The sequence below is a fragment of the Mastigoproctus giganteus genome, chromosome 8 (assembly GCF_048544385.1).
Source record: "Mastigoproctus giganteus isolate SK-2022 chromosome 8, ASM4854438v1, whole genome shotgun sequence".
Lineage (NCBI taxonomy): Eukaryota > Metazoa > Arthropoda > Arachnida > Uropygi > Thelyphonidae > Mastigoproctus > Mastigoproctus giganteus.
The window spans coordinates 200,000,250-200,014,926 of NC_143582.1; the positions used below are offsets into that span (position 1 = coordinate 200,000,250).

A 14,677-nucleotide genomic window follows, 5' to 3' on the forward strand; every position below is an offset into this window, starting at 1 on the left:
TTTCTTGCACCATGCGGCCATTACTAATACTAATACTAATTGCATGTGCTACAGGCCTAAATGAGGCAACGCAGAGAATTACAAAGAATGCAGAGAAAATAAAAACAACTTTCATAGCAGGAACAACTCAAAGTGTAATTAAAATCCATTAGATCAAGACACAAAGAATTGGAAGAGATGGAACGGCTGTCATCTGTTTCGATAGAAAATCAAACAAAAAACAAGTTTGCTTACAACAGAAGCAAAAGCAGTAGCAATATTTTATTACGTAATAGTCGCAATAAAATACGTAAGTATTTTATGATAATTTATTGTGTTTGGTAATGTTTTGGTTACAAATGTGTGTTCAATCTTGGGTGGTCGGCACCTAACCCTATTTTTCCCATAGGGCCTGTTGTTTATATTACATGATTTTGCATTGCACAAGGGTTTCTAGGAACACAACTATCGTGCTATACGAGGACTGACTGTACTTTGTTCCTCTTCCTGGTAAACTGAAAGTGGTTTTAATTTTAAATCCCCCGCAGCTTTACCACCCAACAATAAAGTCAACCGATCCTTCGCCATTTTGAAACCTGGCATGTTTTTTTATTCTTTCAATATGAAACTTTTTAGGCATTCATTTCCAAAAAAGTCCTGCTTCATCTATGTTAAAAACTTGTTGAGAAGTATAACACATAATACCCCTCTTCAATAATTTTAACAAGTTCTTTTTTGAAAGTTTCGGCTCCTTGATCTGCACTTGCGGCTTCTCCCTGGATTTTAAATCTATTCAACCAACCCTTACTAGCTTTAAATGGTTACACATTTTTTTTTTTTTTAGGTGAGTTTTCTTCAGATCATCATATAGGTTAATCTCTCTCTCTCTCTTTTTTTATAACATTTAACTTAACTGAATTCTCCATTGAATATTATCTTCAATAAAATTAGTTAAAGTCTCTCCATTTCAATCCTAATAGCCGGCCTAGCCCTAGTTGCTTGCAATGGAACAGCTGTCTTTCCCGCTGATAAAATTAATTCTTTATTTTTATAACTGTTCTTAGAGTTAAACTTGCAAGTCCTAAATTACGGCGCGCATCCGCTTGCATTGACCAGAATCGATTTGCTTCAAAATGTCTAATTTCATTTTCAAATTCAGTCTTTTTCTTACATTTGTAGTCTTCGTACTGCGTCCAGACATTGTTGCTTTTTCATTCTTATCAACTCTTCAAAAATGTAACTGCGTTGGTTGCATTAATTATGATAGAATGTTCGAGTAAACTGTCCGTTGCGCATGATGTCTAATACTGAACTGAATGATGACTAGCCTTCAGATAAATGCATATAACGCAAATAAGCAATATAATTGATCATTTTGATCTCGGAACTATGTAACAAGTCACTGTACTGCAATTATATTAGCGTGCGAGAAAATTTCTCAAGTCGGCGTGGGAAACGTTTTAATGCTGTTTTGCTTTCATTTTCAAGCTATCAACTCCATCAAATGAAACAATTTCGTTAAATATGCCAAAAATGCAATCTGTAAAAGAGCGTTATAGTGATTTGTGACAACATTATAGTCAGATGCAGGTTATAATATAAGAACAGTGTTATAACAAATCAGTGCAAAGCGAACCGCGTTATAACGAGGGCCTGTTGTACTGCATTTTTCTGACAAATGAAGTATAATGGTTTTCCTTTATATTCAATGAAAAAATATGGCAGTTTCCATTTATCAGAGAATATCTGGCATTCAACATCTGCTTTTCTTCTTTTTAAGCAACATACGAGTGCGGTTAAATAAAAAATTGCCCTGACCTAGCTGCAGAGGTGGTAGCCTGTTGATTCTTGGCACAGATTTTAGTCTTTCTCTACATAGCCACCATGCAGATTTACACATTTTTCCCATCGATGGATGAGGCTACGAATACCATTTTTGTAGAAGTGGTGAGGTTGATCTTTGAACCACGACTCTGTTGCAGAAATGAGTGTCTTGTTGTCAGGGAAGTGGGTCCCCCCCCCCGAAGAAATGATTTGAGGGAAAGAAACAAGAAGAAATCTGATGACGCAAGATTGGGTGAGTAGGCTGGATGGGGCAGTATTTCATATCCACAGGTGGCCACTTTTGTTGTCACAATTTCAGAAGTGTGAACTGGGGCATTGTCTTGAAGCATTCTAACACTTTCGGACAGCATGCCATGCTTACATATTTTGATTTTCTCCCGTAATTTTGTGAGTAAGTTGGCATAATAGGCACCTGTAATTGTTCTACCTTTCAGCAGGTAATCAGTCATTATTACACCTTTCTCATCCCAAAACACTGTCAGCAAGACCTTTCCTGCTGACTCTTGGACCCTTGCCCTCTTGGGGGGGGGGAACCATGATGTTGCCATTCCATGACTGCTTTTTACTTTCAGGTTACTTTCAGTGGTATCCAACCACAGCTAAACTATCTATGCCAGTGCTTCACAATGCCATAGGACGGGACTTCATCCTTATATACATTGAAGGGGAAATCTCCAAAAGAAATCCTCGTGGATTTCTTTAGGAGATTTCCCCTTCAAGAACAGATACTGGATTACAGCTCTGTAAGAGAAAAACAAATTAAGACACAGGGTTGAAATTTTACACCTTTAGTACAGAGATATGTATGATGCTACACGCAAAATATCATGACTCTACGATATGTGGAAGTAGGTGAGGGCGATTCTTTATTGAACCACCCTCGTAGGTAATATGTAATTATAAAATTTATCATAATATTAAATTTAATTGTAATAATACTTTGCTCATAACCATGTAGCTCACCACAACTGTATTAGTGACTAGTAGCACAGCTCATTTGAGTGAGTACACTGAAATTTATTTATTGCCTGTATTTTCATTTTGATAATTGCCCTTGAATTTATGGTACTCATGTTTTTGTTGCACAATGCCTGGGCTTCATATAGTCAACCCAGCTTCCCTTCGAAGATCCCATTCTAGAACAACTGCGAAGCATTCAAACCTTTCTAGAACTTAGGAAAGACTCTGCAAAGTTTCTTGTATGTGTATGTTCTCGAAGATTCTTGTGACAGTCTGTTTACATTGCAGCATTGTCACTTTTATATCATTTGTACTTTAATTTTATAACCATGTTTTTAATTTTATAAGTATTTTCAGAAATTGTACAGGCAGGACTGATTTAATAAGTGGGCTGGCTCCAGCCTGCAGGCCATATGTTTAACACCCTTGAATTGCTTGTGTGAGCAGCAAATGAACTGAATAAGATAGGTAAAAAGTATGAGATGAAAATCTCCACCTCAAAAACAAAATCAATGGAATTATGTGGTTAGTTAGTTATTTTGGTTTTTAGGAGCATTAGCAACTAAGGCCATATTGCTCCGGGATATACGGTGGTCATTCCCTGACGTTTCCACATCCTCCGTATTTGGTGGTGATGGGCTCGAACCCTGGTCTAATCAAGAAGCGTGTGCTATGCACTGCTGCTCCTTCCCACCTGGCTACAGAGGCGCCTATGGAATTATGTGGAAAAAAAAAAAACATACAAAGAGTCAAAATTGTTATTGATGACAAAATAATAATAAATAATAAAACAAATATCTGACTTCACCTATTTGGGAAATTTAATATCAAATGAGGGGAAAGACATCCATACTAAACTGCAAAAATATAATAAAATTAATGGAACAATTAAACGCCACTTCAGAAAACAAATGTCAACTGAAACAACATCATGACTGCACAACATCACTTCAAAATCAGCCCTCTTCTACAGCTGTGAGACTTGGGTCATAAATAAGAAAGATGCACACAAACTACAAGCAACACAAATGAGATTTTTAAGACCATTATTAGGCTTTACAAGACTAGACCACCAAAGAAATTTAGATATCTGCGAGAAATTAAAAGTAGATAACATAGTAAATGACATAAAACAGTATCAGGAAAAATAGATCAGCCACATAGAAAACCCAGACTGGATCCCAAAATTAGCCTTTAACTACAAACCTACAGGCAAGAGAGATGTGAGTCGACCAAGACAACGATGGCAAGACTACCTCCAAGAGCTACAATGGAACAGGTCTTAAAAGACCTAAGCCAGACCGAGTTCATGATGATGATAATGATGAGTTAGAGCATCTGTCTAATAATTTAATTTTTTTTAAAGAATTAGGCACAGTTGTGCAATCTGACAAATTCTTTCAACAGTGCAGACAGGCAACACAGACATGATGTACAAAAATTTTGGTAGTAATGGTTAGTATTAATGCTGTCCAGATGGCACAAGAAAATAAGGCTTCTTCTGCATCAGGGAGAAGAGAGAGAGAGAGAGAGAGAAAAAAAAAAAAAAAAAAAAAGATTCCACTTAGGAAGCTTCCCCCCCCAAAAAAAAAAAGATGGAGATCAGATAATTGTAAGTGTGTAAAAAATTATGGAAATCCATAATATAATTGTAACCATGAAGAAAACAATGAATATTTGAGCTAAAACAGTCAAAGAATGTTTTAAACTCCACACTTCACTAGAAACTAAATTTCAATGACAACAAATTTCAATTATATTAAAATATATACATAGGATTATTTACCAGGATAATATATACTTTCAAACATTATCCTAACTGGGATTTTTTCTGTCTGTTTCTGTTTAGATTTTCTGTTAGACATAGACTGATTCTGATTGCCTCAAACATGAGATTTTTGCAGATTTTAGCTGCTTCAGAAAGTTGAGTAAAAGTTTTGTACATAACAATGGCCCTGCTGTTTAGACTTCAACTATCATAACCATTTCCAAATGCTTCAGCAGAAAGAGAAGACTTAACAGCTTTTGGTTTTTCTAACATGGCTGAATATTCTCTCACACTCGGCACTGCTATAAGGAACTGTTAAAATGGCAAGCATGACTTGGGATAATTTTTTATATTTCAAGCTTCCTTGCGCATTTCTCAGTTTACCAATCAAGGAACACCATACACCAATTCTTTCATAATATCTAGTAAGTTCTTCACTGAAAGTGACAGATGTGATGCTGTAAAACAGCTATTCCTTCATCTAGTTCTTTATCTTTAATGATGACAAGTAGTAGTGAAAACTTGTCCACAAAAAATTTGAAAATGTGCTGTAAATTGATGAAATTTGTGCTGCCTCAACATTTATAAGAATATCAATTTTTAATAGTAATTTGTGCAGCATGTAATCACATGCAGCAATAAAGTATTTTCTCACTGAACAAAATCTTCTCTTGTTTCACATTCACCACAACCTCAGTAGTAAAATGTCTATGACTAAGTCAGGATTATCCTTCTGGTTTAGCCTGCTATGATAATAAACTTCCAAGATGAAAGCACAATATTTAAAAACTACTGGTAAAACAAATTCACATATAACATTCTTCAACATATCTAGGAGTAATGACACAGTACGTGGATGTCAGGTATGTTGGAATGAAGTTTTGTTGGTATAACATTTAAAAGAAACCAGCAAATTGCTTTATTCAAACAAGAAGAGAGGAACATGAACAGACTCTTCATGTCAGTGATTAATATTATGGAAGTTTGTGGAAGTACTTTTATTTTTTTGAATTTATCTTCATTCAAAACTCTTCAATCATTAATTAGAATTGAACATGAGTCAATGCCACTCACTAGTGATTGCTGATTGTACTTTTCAATTTGGTAAATGGTTCTTATGGGTTCTCCAACCACTTCTAATCTCTTCTTTAAATAGACTTGTCAAAGGCTGTCGCTGCTCTACCACCCTAGCAATAAAGATAGATATTTAGCCAAAGACAGCCAATGTGTACACACATGCTTCAAAATCTTTTTTATTTCAGCATGTACCAGTTTAAATTGCCAAAATCAGATGACAAATGGCTGAGAGGTGCAATACTGGTCTGACAGTCCTCTTCTGGTTTTAAAAACTATATTTGTGATGTTATCTATTAAAACTGTGTCTACTATTAGTTGGAAACAAAAAAAGAGATGTATGGAAGATTTCAAAGCAATAATGCATGCATCATTTGCATGGAATATGGAATGACCTTGAAAACCATATATTTATGTACTCAGAGCCTACACATGAAAAATAAAAATATATATATGTATATATAGGTACTCTGGGAAAAGTTAAACAATAGAGATAGGAAAAATTAAAAATGTAAATGATACATATAAAAATAAAGGTTTGACAATTAAATTCCACAAATTAGCCCAACTTTATGCATATTAGAGTACATAGGACCATAGTGCTCCATGACATGGCAGCTGACTTAACATGACTGATTCCCTCTACAAGCCATTTCCATATCACAAGACATTTACATGGAATCATGTTAGAGTTCTAAAAATATGTCATGGCTAAATGCCTAAGAGTATGAAGAGTTGGTTTATGCATGGTTACTGCATATACATCATTACTACTACCTAGGTAATATGAATGCATTGTTTAATTATATCTCATATTGTGGATACCTTCACAATGAGTGGCCAAGCTATTGCACTGCTTTGAATAAGTAACACTTCACCAGTGGAGAAGACTAATGTTACTTATTCTCGGCAGATACCACCACCCAGATGACACTATTTCGAAGCTTATTGGCTTACTCATCGGTGGGTGGGCAGGTACCCTGTTGTAGCAATAGTGACAACCCAGTTATGAAGTATAACTCCATAATATGAGAGATGCTTGATGGTGTGTGTGATTTAATCTAAAAATATTTCTTGGCTAAATGCCTAAGTGCATGAAGAGTTGGTTACTGTACATACATCATTTCTTCTACCTATTTCTTCTACTCTCACATTGTGGAGTTTGTTTAGTCAAGGCAGTGGTGACATTATGGTAAAAGGTGTAAAAAAACCACACATATTTTATTTCCAGTTGAGGAAAGATGCAAATGAAACCTACAAATTAGTATAATAATTTATGGTAATAATGCTCTCTTTCTTGCTTAAGTGTGTTTTTCCAGTTTTTTTATCATCTTCCAGATCTTCACAGGATGGCTCTGAAAAGCTAAAAGATGAGTGCTGTGAATGTCCAATAAAAGTTCACACACTGATTGCATCTGATCATAAAATTAATTTTCAGATATGGAAGAACAGCTTCACATTTTCAGAAAAATAATTTGAGCATATTATTTTTATTTCCTTGTTATTGTAGGCATCATATAAATAATTCCAACTTTCAATGTGAGTAAGCCTTTGATATGTTTACAGCAACCACTTAACTGTCAGCTAAAGCATTTACTGCATTCTTGGTTGTGTGCAGCAACCAATAATGCTGGACAAGTGTGCTTTATACTCATTGCATCTCTACACCAGGCTTTTAAGTGTCTCACAAAAGTGTTTACAACTGCATTTGTTAGCAATACAGTAAGCTCTCGCTAATCCGGTTACAGTTAACCCGGATCGAAATATGAAAAATTCTGTTCACAGTTGAGTACTTTGAAAGACAATGGGCAGGGCTGTAGTGGAGGGTATATGCGGGTATACACCGTATACCCTCTGGATTTTTTAAGGTGAATAGCATATACTTTCCGGTTTTTGAAAGACTGAAATACAGCGTATACAGGTATACACCATATACCTTCTGTAATTCGATTAATATGCACAGTATACTCTTTGCTTTTCATAACAGTCATAGAGTATACCTTCTGCTAACTTTATGACTATAGCACTGCACATGGGATTTAGGAAGGCAGATAAGTCACACTGACTGTGTGCAGAGAGAGAGACGGAACATACATTACATTGTTTTGTGTGTTGTTTGGTATTGTTGTTGACTCTGAGTGGGAAGGATGTTATTGTTTATAAAGTTTCATTTGCGTACTTCTTTATACGTATTATGTTCATAAGTTAACATATTTTATATAATTATGGGTTCTAAAGAATTGAACTGAAAAGTGGAATAAAAAGAAAACACGTTACTTTAACTATTATTAACAAGCTCAACAACTTGAAAATGGTGTTCCTAGAAAAAAAAAAAAAAAATTGCTGAAGAATTTGGTATTGGCCACCAGACTACAAAACGAATCTATAAAAACATTTGCTTTAAAATTCGATGTGGGAAGTGATAAAAGCAGTGTATCAAATAGACAGACATTAAAAAAGCTAAAAGAAGTGTTGCCGGAAGAAGCTGTATTTAAGTGGTATTCACAGCAATGACCAAGTGCCGTTGGGTGCAACACCAGCGCCACCTGATAGATATATAAAAAGACTACATTTATTCATTGATAGATGGATAAATGTATTGTCTTTTTATAGTTTTTAAATAAAGGCTCTACAGTGATATATTTTTTATTTATTTTCATCAGCATTACCTATTTTATTTATTAGTGTTCTAAGTTTTCATTCTTTTATAGCTATCTTTTGCTTCGCTAATCCGTATTATACTATAAACCAGATGACCTCTCCCACCAAATTAAACCGGATTAGCGAGGGTTTACTGTACTTTGATTGATTTTTTTTTTTTTTTTTTTTTTTTGTTAGTTCCTGGTGCATCGGCTTCTGTGGCTATATTGCACCTCCCAAAGTTTTTGCATTTTCTACTCTGATCCAAGCCCGAGGTGGGATTCGAACCTGCCACGACCTTTAGTTTGCCAGGCAGGCACTTTATCCACCCAGCTAGCCTGGTCGGCACTGTACTTTGAAAAAAAGATTATGCAACCATTCTTGAAATAGGGCCTTGTTCTGACATTGTACAAAGCATGATTTTCACTACCCAGTTTACCTTTCCTACGTCATGTTATTAACTACAAAGATATCTTTGGTCAAACTCACATATTAACTGTCCTTGTTTTTTTGCAGTTGAATACAAGTAGATAAAATAAAATCACAAAGAGAACTTAATTACTTTGATGATGAAAATTAAAATTGTAAAAAAATTGTAAAGCAATATAGATTAGTATATATTATTTCTTTTTAGTATATTAGTATATTAAAAGTTAATACATGTCTTCAAGTTTAAATCAAACTGACTCATGAAAAAAGTTATGTAGGAAAGTGCATATTAACAAGTAGTAGTAAAAATAATATTAAAATTTTCAATCAAATAAAGAAGCAATGCATGCAGTACCTTTGTTAGTTTCCCATCTCCAGTTGAAAAAGCCACCAGAGAATAGTTCAAACTTCTCGAATGTTTTTGCCTGCTTCAAATTAAGAGTTAGTATTGATATCAACTAACATTAGTAAGATGTTACTAGAAAAATTATATTAGTAGTAAAACCTATTTATCACCACCACTACCATCATTATCAGCTCCACACAATTATTTGAAGTGTAAAAAAAGCATGTTAGTAAGGAGTATTATTTCGCTTGGTTATGTAAAATTTAAATTAGCATGCATTCAAAAATATTTCTCAACTTTTCCAATGAACCTTTGCAGATTAACCAATAATATGTCAAGAAATTTATTTAGCAGCAGTAAACAATGCTCTAATAAACAGGATGATTCAAGAAGTAAACACTTTCAGATGTTTATGAAAAATTAACCATGCATGTGCCAGTAAATTCTGAAACACCAAACAATTTTATACATGCTGTAAAAAAAGATCCACTACAACATAAATCAAGTAACAATTAGCTGTAAGCAGCAAAAATTGTATTACATACATTTATCATGTTTTAACACATGCACTCAGGAAGTATTTACTTTTGAAAACTAATATAAGTTGTAGTTAGTGCAAGTGTTAAAACATGACAAATGTATGTAATACAATTTTTGCTGTGACTTTCAGAAAACAGAACAGCTCAGCTTGTTTTTCAGTGAAATACCATAAAATTAAAATACAGGACACTGAAGATTCACAGTCATCAAAAATATATACAATGTGTCCCATTTCACATAAAAAAAAAATACAACCCTTTCATTTTTATAGAAAAGATTATTAAATGGGAGCTTACCTGGACACACTGAATAACTGACTTTTGCATCAAATTCATGAATATTCCACTGATTTCACAAGGCAGTATGCCTCTATAACACTCACACCTCAGCAATGGAACAGATGAGGTAATAAGGAAGATCCCCCCCCCGTGGTTTCCAGTCCTAAAGCCATGTAACTTATTCTTGTGGGCTATGTAAAGGCTAAAGCATGTAACTTATTCTTGTGGGCTATGTAAAGGGGGGGGGGGGGGGGGCTTGTGCCAGTATAACCTTACTTAACTGCTAAAAATATTACTTCACTGAAACAGAGGATAAAAGAGGTAGCAAAATCAATTACCACAGACATACTGGCTAAGGGCTGGGAAGAAATAGATTATTAAAATGGCATCTACTGCCTGATTCATGGAGTTCATATCAAGGTCCTATGGGCTCTATAGAAATTTTCCCATGTTCTATAAACAGACAGACAGACCTCATTTAAGATTCTCTGTCCATTTGTGTATGTAATAACAATAATAAATGCCAGTTTATGGTTTATTGAAAACTACTTTTTTAATCACTATATTTAGTTTAAATTTAATCGTTATATAACAATAACAATAAATTTAAAATGAAAACATAAAATCTACATGTTTAGAGAAATAGAATAATTAACATAATGTGTTTTCTTTCATTTTAATATTTACTACCTGTTATGAAATGAGATGCACATTAGTATAGTCTGAGGTCAGGAACGCCTTCACTGTTACAAAGGACATTTATACTTTTCTATATGTAAATGCAAAATATTTCCCATTACTGTCTTATCAACTGCAAAATTAACTGTCTAATGCTACCAATTTCTTAATAATAGCAGTAAATTAAGTATCTAGTAATTACAGTGCCAATGTAAGGCAAGGTTTACAACTAATTTGTCAGTGATGAAATGAGATAAATTTCAACCCCAGTCAATAAATACATATTTCACATATATGAAGAAAAATTCTGATCAAGCTGTACTCTGCAGCACTTCTGCAGAGTACAGCTTGATCTGAATAATCAGACCAAAAGAAATTCCAAAGGATGGGTCAGTACAATCAGTTCCATTTAAATTGAGTGACTATGAAAAAATTTCATAAGAAACCATTGGTCAAAATGCCCTCTGCATAGATATCCATCCCACTCCAACACTTGTATAACTTTTTGTGAATATGAAAATTTAATTTTCTTCTTGATTTTTATTAGACAAGGTTTGTCTACCTGTGCTGCTCACTTTATTTGAAGTGATACTAGTTTGGAAAGTGGCAAAAACACAGTTTAAGTATTTATAAAAACACACAGCAGCTTTATAAACTTCTTAAGGAAAAATCAGAATTTTAGATTCTTCAATTATGAAATGAAGAGTTATGAGTTCTGATCCAACATACTTAGTGCATGAACCAACTGAATCTCCACTAGCTTGATTCATATGTCAGAGCTCCTAAGACAGCCATTAATCCAGAAATACTGCCGCAATAGACAAAATGCTGAAATATGAGTCCATGAAATATCTATATGACAGAGGAGACGTTATATTATGTTATGCTGGTTCATAACATATGAACCAGCATAATATAAGATGCAAATGTCTTTAGCATTAGCATTGGATGCAAGAAAGCAAGCTTATGCAGCATCAGCCAAAAAAAAAAAAAAAAAAAAAAACCACTTCCACTTCACCCCTCTGTTCGTTCAAAATACCTGTCCAGCTGAGCCTTAAACTTATTTAGGCTATCAACTTCCACGACAAGTGATGGAAGTCTGTTCCACCAACCAACCACCCGCTGGCTAAAGGCAAATTTCCGCACATCTATCCTACATCTGTCTTTCCTCAATTTGAATTTATGCCCTCTCAGGTGATTATTCTGAGCGAGAGGAAGAATCCCATCAGCATTGAGCATGCTCAAACCATTCAAGGCTTTATACACCTCTATCAGATCACCTCGCTGGTGCCTAGTCTCCAGACACTGTAATTTGCAAAACTTAAGCCTTTCTTCGTAAGAGCACCCCTTTGTTCCATTCACTAATCTTGTTGCCCTTCTCTGTACTCGTTCCAGCAGCTCTACATCCTTCTTGAAATGGGCCTCCAGACCTGTATACAGTACTCTAGGTGTGGCCTGACCATTGCCTTATACAAGGGAATAATCACCTCCTTATCCCTGCTAGAAAAATTCCTATATATCATTGACAATACACCATGAGCTACTCTTGCAGCCCGTCTGCACTGCTCAGAGAACTTCATATCTGCCTGCACAACCACCCCCAGGTCCCTTTCATTCTCTACCACATTCTCTACTACATTTTCATTATTTATTAATAATGTTTTTGTATTTGAAAATGTATAAAGCACCTATAGTCTTCACTGTGTCTGTATGTTCCCCATGTAACAACAACTCAACTCAACTGCTGTACAGGATTTTCATGAAATTTTATATTTGAGTCTTTTAGAAATATTTGTTGAGCCATCTAAAATTTTACTAAAATCAGACCAATGGAAATTTGACAATTTCTTCCCCATAATATTGGCTTCTCTGCACATAAATGGAAATATATTTCATATGTTTCAGCAGTACACAATAAAGAAATGTCAGTATGACACTTGCTTCAGGGCATGTTCTGTTAATTCCTGGGAAGGTCAAATTGGATTGCTTCCAATTTGACATGCTCTCATTATGATACATTTGGAACAGCAACTATAATCCTTTTCAAAATTTCTGGATGTTCTTAGAATATTTTTCTAGACCTCTGTACAAAATATCAGATGAATAGGTTGCTCTATATCCTCTCCACCTATTCCTTAAAAAGTTTAGTATCTAACATTTTAGCCACATTCCATTATTTGATAATGGAATGTGGCTAAAATAATGTTAGATAATGTTTTAATATTTATCATTATTTTACAATGTTATCAAAAAAAATTGTAATATTTCAACCTTTCCTCAATGCAAGTAGTTACATCCTGTAGCATATACTTGTATTACAGTTCCAGTTTCAATATGAGCCCTCCACGTGGACACAAACACCCAACTGCACTTGATTTTCAGTTTTTATTATTTGACTTTTATTTTTTATTTTATGTTCTAGAGCTAAATTTATGTGTTGAAAATTTTCTATAAAATGGAGTATATGAAGAAAGCATGGTTTTATTATAATTAGCATTTACAATTAACTATGTTCATGGTTTTCAATGTTGTGGTTTCACAGAATTGATCACAGACACACCTCTCTGGTCATTTTCTGCTTTTCCATGCTGCAGCTGCTTCACTAGTCAAAGCTGTTTGAATCGACTAGGTTTTTTTTTTTTTTTTTTTTTTTAATAGGTTATTTTCAAAACATACTCGATTCTGTCAGTAACTAGTGGTGGGTGTTAAATAATTTTCCTCCAGAAAAATCAGGGTTTCCAATCCAAGAAATTTCATTATGCAAGTTAAGAATTTACCATATGATACATGCAATTTGCAAGAAAAAAAAAAAAAAAAAAACTTTATGAGAGATAATTAGGCTGGATCTCCCCCCCCCCTGCCCCAGACTACTTTGCCAGTTTTTCAACCTTTTCTGAGTATAAGATATCATTATAATGGTTAATAAACTGGCTGGTGAGCTATCCAGCATATATGTGCATGTGTGTGTGATATTACTATATTTCTAAAAGAATATGAAACAAATTTTCATAAAAACTTCTCTTGATATCAATATCAAGTGAAATTTTGCTCAAGACATTTCTTTTTAATTTAGATATGTGATTTTGGTGCTGAATGTATTATAAAAATGAATATTACTAACTAAAAAGATATGTTCTTTCCACCTTATCTCCAGTAACTGCCAATTACAGATTACTCATTTTATTACATTGCATTAAAAAGGACAAGACTGAAAACTCACAGGCTTTGAAGATCCACCCAGAGAAAATGACCTTGATGTAAAGGATTGCTTAGAGTCATCTGAACCTTCACCACCACCCTTCTCATCAGGTAAGAGCTGATTTTCTTTCAATAATCGTCTGTAATCTTCTAGTTCCTGATGTTCCTTTTCTTGAAGTTGCCTTATATGTTCTATATATGACATGATGGTTTCAAAAGACTGATTCATTCTCTGTTCCTATAAATATGAGACATCCCAATAACTTTTTAAACAAATGTTAAGGATTTTATTAACTTCAATAATTCAATATTTTCCTACTAAAAAATACTTCAAATTGTCCTGATGTTGAACGCTACATCTGAGTATTTTATAAAGCTGACTAGCAGTCTGGATATTTCTCTCTACACAGAGGAGGCTAGAGATAATTTATATGAAGAGTTATATGAGAAATATTCAGTAAAGATACATATTTATCTAGAAGTAACATCTGCTGAAACATTTTTTTTGTCACATAGCTCATAATCTATATAATAGTTGTACAAATATTGGTAACTATAAATGTTTATCATTATGTTCACAGTCTACAGAAGTGGGAAGTGTGCCCATAGAGAAAGTGTAGTGCAGATCAGTTTCCTGTTTCCCCCCCCTCAAAAAAGAGAAAAACAATTCACAAGGAGAGTACACATATGGGGAGAATTGCCTATCCTACACTGTTATTTAAGAACACAGGCAGTTCAAGTAAAGATGTATTAGCATTCATGATGTAGAAATCCAACAGAGGAGAATGTGAACAAAGTGGAAGAATCAGCCCAGGAAGGCCACCACATAACAATTTGCAAACTGGTTCATGAAGCCCAGATATGTTAAGGTTCCACAAAATACACCATGTAAAACTATTTGTACATGTATAATGTTTTTGGCAAATGGGTCCCTTGATTACT

General features: G+C 34.3%; 1 protein-coding gene across 4 annotated transcripts in view; it reads right to left on the reverse strand.

Annotated features, from left to right (window-relative positions):
• LOC150082171 (uncharacterized) overlaps positions 1–14,677 on the reverse strand; it is a 324,507-nt gene that overhangs the window by 57,185 nt on the left and 252,645 nt on the right. For all 4 annotated transcript variants that reach the window (XM_090380026.1, XM_090380025.1, XM_090380027.1 and 1 more), the window contains one exon: positions 13,758–13,973. In XM_090380026.1, the coding sequence (XP_090236152.1) occupies positions 13,758–13,973 (216 nt within the window). The remainder of the gene's footprint in view (positions 1–13,757; positions 13,974–14,677) is intronic.